This window comes from Callithrix jacchus, chromosome 5 (assembly GCF_049354715.1).
Source record: "Callithrix jacchus isolate 240 chromosome 5, calJac240_pri, whole genome shotgun sequence".
Classification (NCBI taxonomy): Eukaryota; Metazoa; Chordata; class Mammalia; order Primates; family Cebidae; genus Callithrix; species Callithrix jacchus.
The window spans coordinates 82996540-83010584 of record NC_133506.1 but is presented as its reverse complement, the minus strand read 5'-3'; the positions used below and the strand labels follow the sequence as shown (position 1 = coordinate 83010584).

The 14045-nt window shown below is 57.8% G+C and overlaps 1 protein-coding gene across 1 annotated transcript in view; it reads left to right on the top strand.

Moving 5' to 3' along the window:
• FAM83G (family with sequence similarity 83 member G) overlaps positions 1-7640 on the top strand; it is a 34982-nt gene extending 27342 nt beyond the window's left edge. Inside the window, exon 6 of the mRNA XM_002747854.5 lies at positions 4737-7640. Coding sequence (XP_002747900.1) covers positions 4737-5126 — 390 coding nt within the window. The 3' untranslated portion in view covers positions 5127-7640. The remainder of the gene's footprint in view (positions 1-4736) is intronic.
• The last annotated feature ends 6405 nt before the right edge of the window (positions 7641-14045 follow it).

Here is a 14045-nt window from a genome sequence, read left to right as displayed (position 1 = left end):
CTGAGGTCACACAGGAGTAAGCGATACCTGTCCCGACCTTGTGCCAGGCCACATCCATGCCAATCCCTTTGATTGTGGCTCCGAGGTGCACGCTCCCCACTGCTCAGGTTGGAGAGCAGTTCACATCTATCCTTCACCTCTCCTCCTAGTGACCTTTGCAGGACAAGGACCCAGAGGCCTGGGTGCCCTGCAGCCTGACTCAGTGCGCAGAGCCCATCCTACCTGGGAACAGCGCACGGCTGATCATTCCTGGCATGATGATCAGGCCCATGGGGAGCATCTTGAGGTAGCTGGCCAGGATAGAGCCCGCCTTGGCATGGTTCAGGTCCCGGGCCGACAGTGACCGCTGCACGATGACCTGGGGTCGGAGGGTGAAAGGGATTAAGTCTGAGCCTGAGGGACGCTTGTGTCAGAATTGGTCTTGGTGGGCCTCAGGTAGTGGGCATGAGGCACGATGTCCCATTAGCCCCCAACCTGCCCAAGACAGCCACACTCAAACCCCGATACCATCAGCAACCACCAGGAGAGCTCCCTCCAGCAGGCCAAGCCCCAGGAGCCAAGGTACACTCACTCCCAGGGACTCAGTCCCCGTGCCTGTTGAAAGGGGAGGTGTGATCCTGCCCAGCCCACCACCCCTGGCAACTGTCAGGGCTAAAGGAGACCCTGGGTGGGGTGGTCTCGGGGACGCCACACCCCTACCCTCATCTCCTGGACTCTCATGACAGCAGCTGGCACATTCATGGCGCCAGGAGCAGACGATAGTGCCAACTGTGTGTGCATGGCTGGCAGAGTTCAGGAGCTTTAAGACCTGGGGTGGGAAAGCTTGCCGTTCAGTCGCAGAGGGAGGCTAGAAGCTACCTGAGGGCACCAGCCCTTCTGGAGCCTCAGCACATCCTAACCAGGGCTTTCCAGATTTGTAGGATGGGAGGAGGGAGCAGTAATTCGGACCCATAGTGTCTGAGATCCTCTCAGCTCTGATACTAAGATTCTACTTCAAAAGAGTTACTTTTCAAGCAGCTTCATTCAGATATTCACACACCATAGAATTCACCCACCTGAAGTGTACACTCCCATGATTTTTAGTGTGTCCACAAAGTTATACGACCTACGACTCTGAAACAATAGTAGTTTTCCTTGGTGGTTCCACAATTTAAGTCACCTCCTGCAACTCAGAAGCAGGAAGCCTCCGTGATTTTAACTTATTTTCTAAGCGTGCTGGTTTACTGAGAACTCCCAGCATTTACCCCTGGGCTGTGGATGTTGAGGAAACATTGATTACAGAAACTGGGAGGGCCTGCGGCCTCTGGGGGCAGGGCAAGCTGCTTTCCTTCCTGCTTCTCTGCCAGCTTGTGGTGATGTGGGACAAGTCCTTGCCTCAGTTTGGACCTCAATTGCCCCATCTGGACAATAACCAATGAGAGAGTTAGGGGCCGGGCACAGTGATTCACGCCTGTAATTCCACCAAGTCAGGCGGATCACGAGGTCCAGGAGTTCAAGACCAGCCTGGCCAACATGATGAAACTCCGTCTCTACTAATGACGCAAAAAATTAGCCAGGCATGGTGGCAGATGCCTGTAATCCCAGCTACTCAGGAGGCTGAGGCAGGAGAATTGCTTGAACCTGGAAGGCAGGGGTTGCAGTGAGCTAAGATCGTGCCACTGCACTCCAGCCTGGGGGGCAGAGTGAGACTCTGTCTCAAGAAAAAAAAAAAAAATGAGAGAGAGTTAGATGGTGGTTCTATCTAGGTGCTTGGGAGATAAGCATTTCTCTAAGACCCTGCATGTCTTTCTGCCCTTGGTGGGACAGTTGCCTCCATATTTCAACTTGTGCTCATGGCAGCTGAGCCTGGGACAGGTGCTGTCACCCCAGGTGGAGAAGCTGAGGCTGAGTTTCCATGAGCTATGAGGCCTGCCAGTCCTCCTGAATAGGTCAGAGGCTCTCCCCACCCCCGAGTGTCAGGCAGCAGGACTGCGTCCTCCCCTCAGATGTCAGCAGGCCATAGCTCACCGCACCTCACAGCACTGGCGTCCAGCCCCAGCCAGGCCCTCTTCCCTGAGGATGTCAGCACCCACTCCCCGAGTGGCCATTTCACCTCAGGCCTCTCATCTGCAAAATGAGGAGTGTTGTTGAAAGGACTTAAGAGTGGGGCTGCTCGTGTAGCCGGCCACGCCTTGCCTGGCTCCTCCCGCGCCTCCGGTGGGTATGAGGTCCCTTTCTCAGTGAGTGAGTTTTGGGGTGTGGCCATCAGAGTCAGCACGCTGCCCACAAAAGCTGTGGTTGCTGTTATGACAGAGGCAACTGCTGCTGACTAAGGGAGGACACCCCGACTGGAGCTGCAGCATCAGCAGGTGACAGAGCTGGCAGGACCCCAGGGGGCCTTCTGGTATGTGCACCGCCCTGTTTCACAGACAGGGACACCAAGGCCCAGGGGGAAGGCAGGGACAGAGCCCAGACGGGAGCCCAGGCCCGGGGTCTGCCCACTGGACCCTCTGCCTCTTTGTCACTGGTTTTGTTTCTGGTTAGAAAAATGCCACCTACTTGTGGATGGATGGATGAGCCAGAAGATAGAGAATGTCCCACGCCTGGCATCCCAGCATTTTGGGAAGGCGGTGGATTACTTGAGGTCAGGAGTTTGAGACCAGCCTGGCCAACATGATGAAACCCTGTCTCTACTAAAAATACAAAAATTAGCCAGATGTGGTGGCAGGTGCCTGTAGTCCTAGCTACCTGGGAGGCTGAGACAGGAGAATCACTTGAACCCAGGTGACAGAAGTTGTAGTGAGCCGAGATTATGCCACTGCACTCCAGCCTGGGTGACAACAAGACTCTGTCTCAAAAAGAAAAAAAGAAAAACGCTCCTATGATCTCAGCACACAGAACTGCTGCCTCCCTTCTGACTAGACCGTGGGGGTCCTGGAGGGCTACCTTGGCCACAGAACAAAGTGGAGTCAGACCTCTAGGTGTCCCCAGAAGCCCCAATGTTAGTGAGCGCCACACAGAGACCAGGAACCTCAAGCAGGACTAGTGCCTGTGCTTCTGAACCGAGACTGGGCGTCCGCCAGGCAGACCCAGCCTGAGGGGAAGACAATGGGAAGCAGGGCAGAGGCCAGGCTTCGGCTCCGATGCTGGTTGGTGCCCTGGACCACCTTAGGTCAGGGGCATCCCTCCTCCGCCTCCCTGTGTGATCCTTTCTGGGCCTCGGGCTCCTCACCTGTGCAGTGGGGCCTGCCCAACCCTGACCCCAAGGCCAGGACATGTGCAGATTCGTTTGACCTTGATGGGAAAATCTCCTAACTGATGTTGCACCCAGAGATGCCTGTGCCAGGCCAGGCCCATGCTGCACTGGGAGGAGGTAGGAGGCAGCCGGGGTAAAGGGGCTCAGCCTGGTAGGGTACCACATGCCTTGTATGCCCTCCATGGCCAACCTTTCACCAGTCCCTGGCCCACTGGGGCTGGCCCTCAGCCCTCCCAGAAGAGCTAGTCAGATGCCTGCTGTGAGCCCACAGGCTCCCTAGGAAGCACTCACATGGGGCATGGCTGATGTGGGCAGCTTATGAGCCCTGCTTGAGGACCATGTGTTATAGATGGGGAAACTGAGGCCCAGGCTCCCAAAGCTTCTGATGCTCCCAGCTGGGGCCAGTTCTTCTGTTGGAACCCAGGGAGGGTCTCTGGCCAGATACTGACCGAGCCCGTGCTGCTTGGGAGAGGAAGAGCCGAGTTGGGAGCCAGGGGAAGTTCACTCCACTCTGGGCTCAGATCCAGCTCTGTCTCTGGCCTCACTGCTCTGGCCTATGAATGGGGCTGGCTGGGTAGGCCACATGGAAAAGGCTTGTGTAAGCACTGTCATCATTCATTCCACAGAGGCTGGCTGTGGCTGCCTTGCTCTATGGTGGACTCCTGGGGCCAGGTCCAGAGGCGTGGACAGTCGTGGGGCCTGTGCCCACCTTTTCACAGGCCTTTTCCCACCCATATGCTCCCTGGAGCTGCCCATAGCCTTTGGGACAGGCAAAGCAAGGACACCATCTGCTTCTGCCCAGAGACAGGAAGCAGCTCATCTGAGGTCACCTGGAGGGCTGGTGACAGGGTCTTGGGGGCAGGACCAGAGTCACCCTCCTGCACGCAACAGAAATCCCTGTGCTGCCTCCGACAACTTCATTCAGCCCGTTTCCAACCACATCCAGGCCTGTGTAGGGATAGAGGAGGCCGAGGGTGTGGGCTACAAGGAAGCTGCCTTGCTATACCCACAAAGGGCAGGATTATTCCCATATTACAGATGGGGGAACTGAGGCATAGAGTGATTAAACCAACTGGTTGTCCGGGTGTGGCGGCTCATGCCTGTAATCCCACACTTTGGGAGGCTGAGGCTGGTGGATCACGAGGTCAGGAGCTCAAGACCAGCCTGGCCAACATGGTGAAACCCTGTCTCTACTAAAATACAAAAAATTAGCCAGGCATGGTGGCATGCGCCTGTAGTTCCAGCTACTCGGGAGGCTGAGTCAGGGGAATCACTTGAACCTGGGAGGCAGAGGTTGCAATGAGCCCAGATGGTGTCACTGCACTCCAGCCTGGCGACAAACAACAAACAAAAACCACTGGTCTAGGCCCACTTGCTGATGAATGGCAGAGCCAGGAGGTGAACCAGGGTCTGCCGGCTCCCTTGTGACTGGGCAGGGTCTTATGCTGGGGCAGGGTTGGCCCTTCTTGCTCAGCCTCACTCTCTCCTCTGTCTCTACTAGGGCCAGCAGTTCCACCATCACGGGGTCTCTGCCTCAGGGACTAGGGATAAAGATGGCCTCCCAGGACCCCCTAGGTACCACTCTGCTGCTGATGGCGTCCAGAGGTCTACCAGAAACACGGGCCCAGCCATGGCCGGCCTCCGCCACTGGCAGGCCAAGGGAGGCCAGGGACCCCGCCTGCTGCCAGATCTTGGCAGCCCAAGACTAGCCCGAAATGCCCGCCCCCTGACTGATGGCAGGGCCACTGAGGAGCATCCGAGTCCCTTTGGAATACCGTACTCCAAACTGTCTCAGTCGAAGCACCTCAAGACCAGGACGGGTGGTAGCCAATGGGCCTCATCGGATTCTAAACGGAGGGCTCAAGCCCCCCGGGACCACAAGGACCCCTAGCAGCCTGTTCCAGCCTGGAGCCACACCTTCTGAGGGCCCAGCCCAGACTCATGGTGCAGAGGGCAGATAGGCCACCTGGGCCTGCCAGAGACCGCTGGGACAGCAGGAAGGTGGGATGGGCAGGCGACATTGGCACTCACCTGGTCGGTGCACCAGTACCAGGTGGCCATGATGGTCAGGCCGAAGGTCATCCCAGTCCACGGCAGGTCCCCTGTGTGGGGGTCTCGAAACATGTGCATGGCGTCTGCACGCGGCAGGTGGCAGGTGGTGTTGGCAATGGTCCTGGAGGGAATGGCCTGGGCGTAGGCTGCTTCCAGCTCCCCGTAACCGCCGATCTGGTCAAAAGCTGGAGGGGTCGGGATGGGACACGGAGGGTTTAGTGTTTGGGCTCCCGTGTGCCTGGGCCCTGACTCCCTGGGCTCCCTTTGCCTTCGTCTCACAAGAAACTTGCAGATGCATCAAGCTTGAGTTTTCCTACCTCATCGTTTCCAGTTTGGAAAGGTATGACGGTAGAGGGTTTTTTTTAAAAGGTGAATTTGAATGACTATTTTATTTGTATTTAAAATAATACTGTTAAGTGAGCATTTTGCACATGGACACCCCAGGGTCCTGCTGGCCCGGCAGGAGTCCCTGCTGGCCTGTGGACACCCATCGGGCCTTGGGCAAAGCTTCTCAGCCAGGTTTCCGATTTTCGATTCAAGGAAGCAAAAGTAGTTTTTCTTGGCATTCAAGGACCTTCCTGAGGCTTCTCAAGTGTTCATCCTGACCCGGGGCACCTGAAGGGTGTGATTTTAGCAGAGCTGAGAGTGGCTGGTGGTGACGTGGCCCCAGCCCCCAGAGGCACAGAGAAGACAGACAGAGGTCCAGAGAAGGGTGGGGACTCCACCAAGTCCACACAGCCCTTCTGGCAGGGTCAAGCCCAGAACACCTCACTGTCCTGTCTACCTCAGGGTCAAGGCCCTGCACGGCCAAGCCCTGCCCGTCTATGTTGGTGTCACTCACCTCCCTTCCAGACTGCGCCTGGCTGCTGGGATGCCTCTCAGGCAGTGGGTTCCAGGGACACCAGAGCCCCTGGTCTGGAAGGGAGAAGCCTGGATGTGGGAAAACCCCTGTTCCCACCCCAGACTCCACTCCCTGGCCTTTTCCAAGTGGGACATGGAAGAGGTAGCCTGCTGCTTGGACGCTGGTCCTCCTGGAATCACTGTCCCCATGGAGCCCAGGCCAGGCTCTGTATTCAGACTGAGAGTTCATGTGAGGCTCAGAGCAAATGACCAGTGCCATTCAAGGGTTAGAAACTGCTCAACCACAGGGTCTCTGAGTCTGGATGAGTCTTTGAAGATTTGTTCACTGTCTGCGGGCTCCTCCTGGCACTGCTTACATACTTCTAGGGATGGTGAGCTCACTCTCCGGGCAGCCCTGTGAGCTTACTGTCTGTTCCAGACTAATATCACCACTCTCCAAGCTCTCTCCTTTCTTCCCTGGCCTTTGTCCTGCAGGAGGTAGCATCAGCTCTTGGGATTTTGTCCATGCTTTTAAACAGTTGGAGGAGCTGCCCAGGCAGTTTTGTGGTCTCCCAGTTGTGTGCCTCACACCCGCCTCCAGCCCCACCTCACCAGCAATTGCGGGTGTGGCTGGCCCTGAGGTCCTGAGTCAGCTCCTTGCCAGGGCCAGAGCTGGTAACAGCGGGGCAGTGGGGTGGGTAGCCTCTACCAGCCTGGGGGCTGACTGCCTAGTGGCTCAACCTCCTGAGCCTACCCACCCAGCAATGCCACCCAGAGCCCCAATAGCAGGAGTCCTGCAGAGTGCAGGGCAGTGCCAGACTCCACAGGGCTGGCTGTGGGGACAGCCCCGCCATGGCCACAGACCCTATCCTCACCTTTGACCGTCAGGATGATAGCCCCCACCAGCATGATGAGTGTCTGCAGGGCGTCCGTGTAGATGACAGCAGCCAGGCCCCCTGCAGGTGGAAGCAAGGTTGCTGGAGGGGCCCTGGGTCCAGGGAGGGGGGCGCAAGGAGGGACTTCCAGGGTTCCTGCTGGGGCCATCCCCCGGGCTGCTCCCTCGGGCCTGGAGGGGGAAGTGGCCTTCTGTCCCCTTTATGCATCCCCTGGTTGGCCTTCCCTGCTGTAGGTGCCATACCTGCGATGGTGTACAGGGCTGTGATGGCGAGTGTGAGGACGGTGGAGAGGTAGAAGTTCCAGCCCAGGCAGATGTGCACGAACAGAGCCCCTGCGTACAGGTCCAGCTGCAGAGGGAGAGGGCCTTGTGTGTATAGCTGTGGTCGATGTTAGACCCAGGGCTCCAGCAAGCCACTCCCTGGGTGACCTCAGGCAGGGCCCCCTCTGGGCCTCAGTGGCCTGTGGATGAGGGGATGAGACCCCCACTCGCCTGCCTGCATCTCGGGGGCCATTGTGAGGCTGGAGGAAGAACTGGCCATGGAGAAGCTGCAGGCTGCGTGCGGATATCAGGGACGCTACTGTTACTAATAAAGTCCAAAGTGGCCAACGCCCTTCTTGAAAGCCGTGTTGTTATTGAATCTGGCCCCTTCCACAGGGATTAAAAGGTGAAGCCATGTCCCCTCAGTTCCCAGGAGGACCTTGGTGAGGAGTCTGAAGACCAGTAGTTCTCAGGAAACGCGTGTGCTGGGGCGGCCAGGGAGCAGAAGGCAGTAAGCCCCTAGGAGCGGCTCAGGCTGGATCCCAGGCTGAAGCTGGTTTCCGGACTGACGGGACACACACAGCCCCTACCCTCCCAGAGCCTGGGGCTGCGCCTCCTAAAGGCGGGAACCTTAGCCTGGAGGCCAGCCTCAGCCTGACATGAGGTTTATGACAAGAACCCCACCCTCCACCTGGCAGTGGGGGCCCAGAGAGGGAGGGCAGGAGCCTGTCCTCCAGGACGTGGGCTACTAACAGGCTCCACCCCGCCCCAGCCCTGAGTTCCTAAATCTACTGTTCTGCATCGGCTCAGGAGATGGGAGATGACCCACACACAGCCTCTGGGGCCCTGCACCTCCTCACTTGGGGGCACATCTGCAAGCAGCCCAGAAAGTGCAGGCCCTAGGCCCCTTCCAGCTCCCCAGAGCCTAGCCCAGTGAGCCCAGCTGCAGGGATCCCTGCCTCCCCCAGTCCCAGGGACACCGGCCAGGTTGGGATGGGATCTGACCGCAAAGCCTGTGCTTCCTGTACTTTCCCTCCGGGTGCTTCTCTCACCCTGTCTTAGAGAGACCAACCAGTTTGGAAACTGGAGAACTCTGGCCCCTCACTGTGTTCCTTGGCTTTGACTGTGTGTGTGTGTGTGTGTGTGTGTGTGTGTGTGTGTGTGTGTGTGTGTAGGAAGGGCAGGTAGTTCAGGGGAAGGTGAGGTGGGGGGTGGGGTGGAATCTGCCTCCAGCCCAAGCAGAGAAGAGCAGAGGGGCTGAATATCAGCAGGACACGCTCTTCCAGTCCCTGCCCCATGGGACTAGAGGAGAAACTGAGGCCCCAGGAAGGGAAGGGACTTCCCCAAAGCTGGTACCTGGTAGGTATCAGATTGGAGTTGTCAGGAGAGGGAAGGCCGAGAGGGGGCAGGAGGCTTCTAGAAGGCCCACAGCAGCAGCCCTGAAACCTCTGTCCCATAATCACCGCTCCAAACTCCAGCTGGACCCTGGCTGCCTCAGGACAGAACCCGGCCCTGTGTGCCTGGCCTCAAGCTCTACCCATGCCAGACACCTGGTCCTTCAGTCCGTGCCCAGCACTTAGCTGCCTCTAGGCCTCTGTTCACCAGCTCACCAGATTCCCTCTGTCCTGGAACATCCCAGTCTCTGCCTCTTATCTTTCAAAACAGCCATGCTAGTCCCTCTGCTCCTTGGGTACATTGCTCGTGCACCCTCCCTCCTGCCCCCTCCTGCCTGCCCTTCCTTCCCTGGCAGTGGGCTCCAAAGACTGAAGAGAAGTCCCACAGGTGCAGGAATGGCACTGGCAGGCGTGGGAGGTAGGGCTTTAACTGCTGTCACCCCTGTAGACTGACTGACACATAGGGTCAGTGAAGGTTTGCTGCTGCTACTAGAGGCCCAGTAGGTGTGCGGCTGCCTGCAACTCCCGGGAAGCCCTGGGTGAGGAATTCAGACATCACCTAGCCCTATCCAACCCCTCCTGCAGCCCAAGCTCTCTTTTCTGTGGGCCCAGGCAAGCTTCAGTCTGACAGATGCCAAGAGCCCCACACGGCCCTGGCTCTGTGTCCCTGGCTTGCCGTGTCCTAGCCACGTGGCTTTGAGCCACTTCACGCCCTGAACCTCAGTGGCCCTGATCTGTGACATGGGGAAGTGGGTGTGGAGCACACATAGCCAGCCACCCGGCCCCTCTGTCCCTGCACGGGCCCCACAGCCCCTCTACCGCCTCTCCCCAGCACCGGATGCTTCCTGGGACCATCTGAGAGGGCCAGCTCTTCTCTCTGCCTCCCTCCCTGGTGACTCGGGAGCAACTGCACAGTCTTTTTTTTTTTTTTTGAGACAGAGCCTTGACCTGTCACCCAGGCTGGAGTGCAGTGGCACAATCTTGGCTCACTGCACCCTCCATTCCCAGGTTCAAGCAATTCTTCTGCCTCAGCCTCCCGAGTAGCTGGGACTACAGGTGCCTGCCACTATGCCTGGCTAATTTTGTATTTTGGTAGAGATGTGGTTTCGTCACGTTGGCCAGGCTGGTCTCGAACTCCTGAGCTCAGGTGATTCGCTCGCCTCAGCCTCCCAAAGTGCTGGGATTACAGGTGTGAGCCACTGCGCCTGGCCCAGAGTCTATTCCAGCTCCTAGAAAGCACGGATGGGGAGGCTGAGGCCCAGAGAGCAGAGGAACTTGCCCATGGAGGCAAAACTCTGGGAACAAAAATCAACAAGACTGTACCAGGGAACTCCCCCTCCCCCCAGGAAGGGCCACTCCCAGGGCACAGGCCGAACCAGGGCCTCGGTCCAGGCTGCCACCCACAAGGCCAGAGCAACTGATCCACCCCCCAGCTCAGCAGCCTGATCCAGGCTATGGTCCAGAGGTTCCCGCCTGCTCCTGTGATGTGGCCCCACACTCACCCTGCACACACTGTCCTTTCCACCTTGCTGCTCCCTCCTCTCCAAGCAGGACCCCCATGATTCCTCTCTTCATGATTCCTCTCACCCAGACACCCTTCGGGCCCTTCACATCCCTGGTCATCTCCCAGGAAGCCCTGCTGACTTGACACCTTTGACAGGTGACAAATGTGCCTGTGTGCCACGTGCTGCCCTGATGGCTTTCAGGTCTCCCCCAGTGCTCATGGCCCCCTACCAGGTGGGTGTGATAATCCACTCCACTCCACAGTGTAGGGCACCTGGGCATGGAGAAGTGAAACAACTCTGTCAGAGTCCCACCCTCCTAAGAAGTAGGCTCCAAGGACGCACGCTTCCTGCTGGCTAGCCTCATGGCAGGGGACCTCCCAGACAGCACACACTGTTGGCAGCAGGCCTCTCCCCTCCTGGCACCATTTAGCCACCACTGGGGTCTGGCAGAGGTGGGAGCCCAGCATGCAGGGAGGGAGCAAGGCTGAGAGGATGCGTGGGCCATGTGGTACAGAATGGGGCTGATCTGGTGGGCTCCCAAGCTCCCCACATGCATGAAGGAGTCTCACTCCCTCTCCCAGTCAATGGAAACTTCACTCCAGGGCGTGTCTGAGGCTGAAGGAGGTTGGGAACCGATCCTAGTGCTCTGGCTGCCCTGGCCTGGGCCTCTGCCCTGCCTCCACTGGGCCACCTTCCCACATGGAACTTGTATCTATCTTCTATCCCCCCACTTTTTTTTGAGACAGAGTCTTGCTCTGTCACCCAGGCTGGAGTGCAATAGTGCAATCTCAGCTCACTGCAACCTCTGCCTCCTGGGTTCAAGCAATTCTCCTGTCTCAGCCTCCTGAGTAGCTGGGATTATAGGCACCTGCCACCACACCCAGCTAATTTTTGTATTTTTAGTAAAGACTGGGTTGCACCATATTGGCCAGGCTGGTCTTGAACTCCTGACCTTGTGATCCACCCACCTTGGCCTCCCAAAGTGCTGGGATTACAGGCGTGAGCCACCGCGCCTGGCTGTATCCTCCATCCTTCGTGGGCCAGCAGAGAAGCTGGGTTGGGCCCTGCACTGACACTAGGCATTGACAGTGATTCCTCCCAGATCTTTTTGGTGTCCTCTGCCCCAGAGCCTTGCCCATGTCCATGGAGGTCATCACCATCCTCCAGGGCTCCCTTTCTTTGCCACACTCCCTGCCTCTGACCCACCGGCCGCTGCTCTGGATTCACTCTTTGAAACACACACCCACTCGCCGAAACCTCTGCTGTCCCCACCCTGGGCGGGATCCTCTTGCAAACCCCTCACTGGTCCCTCCTGCATTCCGCTTGTGCAGAGGAAAACCTAGGGTTCTGCATTTCTGGTTTTTGTTTGTTTTGAGGCAGAGTTTCACTCTTGTCACCCAGGCTGGAGTGCAATGGCGTGATCTCAGCTCACTGCAACCTCCGTGTCTTGAGTTCAAGCAATTCTCCTGCCTCAGCCTCCTAAGTAGCTGGGATTACAGGCACCCGCAACTATGCCCGGCTAATATTTTGTATTTTTAGTAGAGATGGTGTTTCACCATGTTGGCCAGGCTGGTCTTGAACCCCTGACCTCAGGTGATCTGCCTGCCTTGGCCTCCCAGACTGCTGGGATTACAGGCATGAACTTCTGCATTTCTACCATTCCAGGAATAAGGTGCACCCCCTCCTGGCAGAGGCCCTGCATGGCCCCCACTACCCCTCCGCTCTCGGTCATTGCTACCCCCTCCATATCCCCATGCCCCAGCCCCACCAGCTTCCAGCTCTGGACCTGCCAAGCTCTCACCCTGAGGCCACTGCAAGGCTGGCATTTCCCCCAGAGACCGCTCTGTCTCCAGTGAGCCCACTCCCTGCTCCTCTCTCCATTCTCCTCTGACCCTGCCCGTGTTTGCTGCTTTTATCACACTTTTACCACTTTTTATGATTTCCTTGGTCTGTTTCCTTATCTCTTCTAGAAACCATCTGTGGGTATGGGGTGCTCACCCAGGGCCTGGCACACAGCAGGTGCCCAATAAGTAGGCTCTTTGCATAGGGCAGAGAGTGACAGCCCTGAGCCCACAGGCCAAGCCCAGTCCTGCCTTCCAGGATTGTCCGCAGCCACTTTCGGGCCCCAGGGGCAGAGCTGAGGAGTGTGTGGCCTGTGAAGCTGAAACTATTTCACTGACCCTTCACAGAAAAAAACGAGCTGAACCCTGCCTGACATAAATTCTCTCACCTAGACCCACGAGGCAGCCCTGGGAATGCACTAGTGAGCAAGGGCACCAATGGAGCACATGCCAGCAGTCGTTCAGAGTCCTCTGTGGGAGATCAAGGAAGGGGGCTAGCCCACGGGGGTGGGGGTGAAGAGGGAGAGAGTGGAAAGGTTTGAGGGATGTGAGGGAGCCATGTGGATATCCAGGCAGAAGGTTCCAGGCAGAGGCCATAGCAAGTGCAAAGGCCCTGAGGCAGGACCATGCCTGGTTTGTTCATGGAAGCCAGTGTGGCTGGAGAGGGTGGGGGCACGGGGTGAGGGAGGGATGAGGTCAGTAAGAGTTCGAAGCAACCCCATGGAGGACCTTTACTGCAAGTGGCATGGGGCATCGTGCCCGGTCCTGCTATTTTCCAGAGGTTAAATGACTGACTAGAGCCTCACAATGATGGAGCTGGACATGGTTCCCCTCATCTGAGGGTCAGGTTGGTGATTCTCCATGCCCTGTCATCGCAGGTCCTCCTGTGGGCCAGTGCCCTGCCTGAGGGGTGGTAGCACGCACCCTAAGATCTCTGTCCACACAGGCTGCGGCCGGGACGGGTACTGAACGCACAGACACATGAGGCATTCCCCGGGCTCAGCCCAGTGAGGTCGGGGCCTCTGGGGACTGGCAGGGTGCGTGCGCTTCAAATGGCCAGGGTAGCCCCAGTCCTCTCGCAGCCAAGCCCAGCAAGGAGTGTGCCTCGAGCTTCGCCCTCTGCTTCACCCAGGCAGCCCCAGCGTCGGTTCTGAAGCACAGCCTTGATGTGAGTGGTGCTCCCTGTTTTATAGTTGGGTGAGCTGAATCACCCCAACACAAAGTGAAGTTTGAAGGGCCACGACCTGGCGGCTCCAGGGTAGCAGGGCCGAGGTTGGGCCTCTTGGCCGGAGGCACAGGCCTGGGTTCTGACAGTGGTCTTGGCCTGGCTCACTGTGACCTGGGCCTGGGTTGTCTCATCTGTAAACTTGGAGGGCTGGACAAGATTGTCCCCAAGGACCTCCCGCCTCACTGAGCTCTTTCCTCTGCCTTTCTTTTCTTTTTTTTTTTTTTTTTTGGAGACTTGGCTCACTATAACTTCCACCTCCCGGGTTCAAGCGATTCTGCTGCCTCAGCCTCTCGAGTAGCTGGGACTACAGGCACCCACCACCACGTTCTAATTTTCTGTATTTTAGTAGAGATGGAGTTTCACTGTGTTGCGCAGGCTGGTCTTGAACTCCTGAGCTCAGGGAATCCACCCACCTCCGCTTCCCCAAGTTCTAGGATTACGGGCGTGAGCCACCGCACCTGCCCCCTCTGCCTTTCCAGAAGTCCCACCCAAGACACCCACTTTCCGCCCTCTCCGAGTGTGAGGTATGTCTACCACAGAGAAGCTGGCAGGGGAAGCTGAGAACCCTGTGCCCGCGACTCAGCCTCCCTCCCTCACCAGACCTTGCTGGGGCCTCCTCACAGGCCTGGCCTCCTCTTGTCTCTCTCCCCTCCAGTCCACCCTCTGGAAGTTTCCAGAGAGCACAAAGTATAAGCACGACCATGTCGCTCTCCTGCTTAAACGCCACCCCTTCCACCCGGGCCCCTTGGGCACTCAGCCTCTTACAGTCAGACCTCCCTTGTCTCATCTCAGTG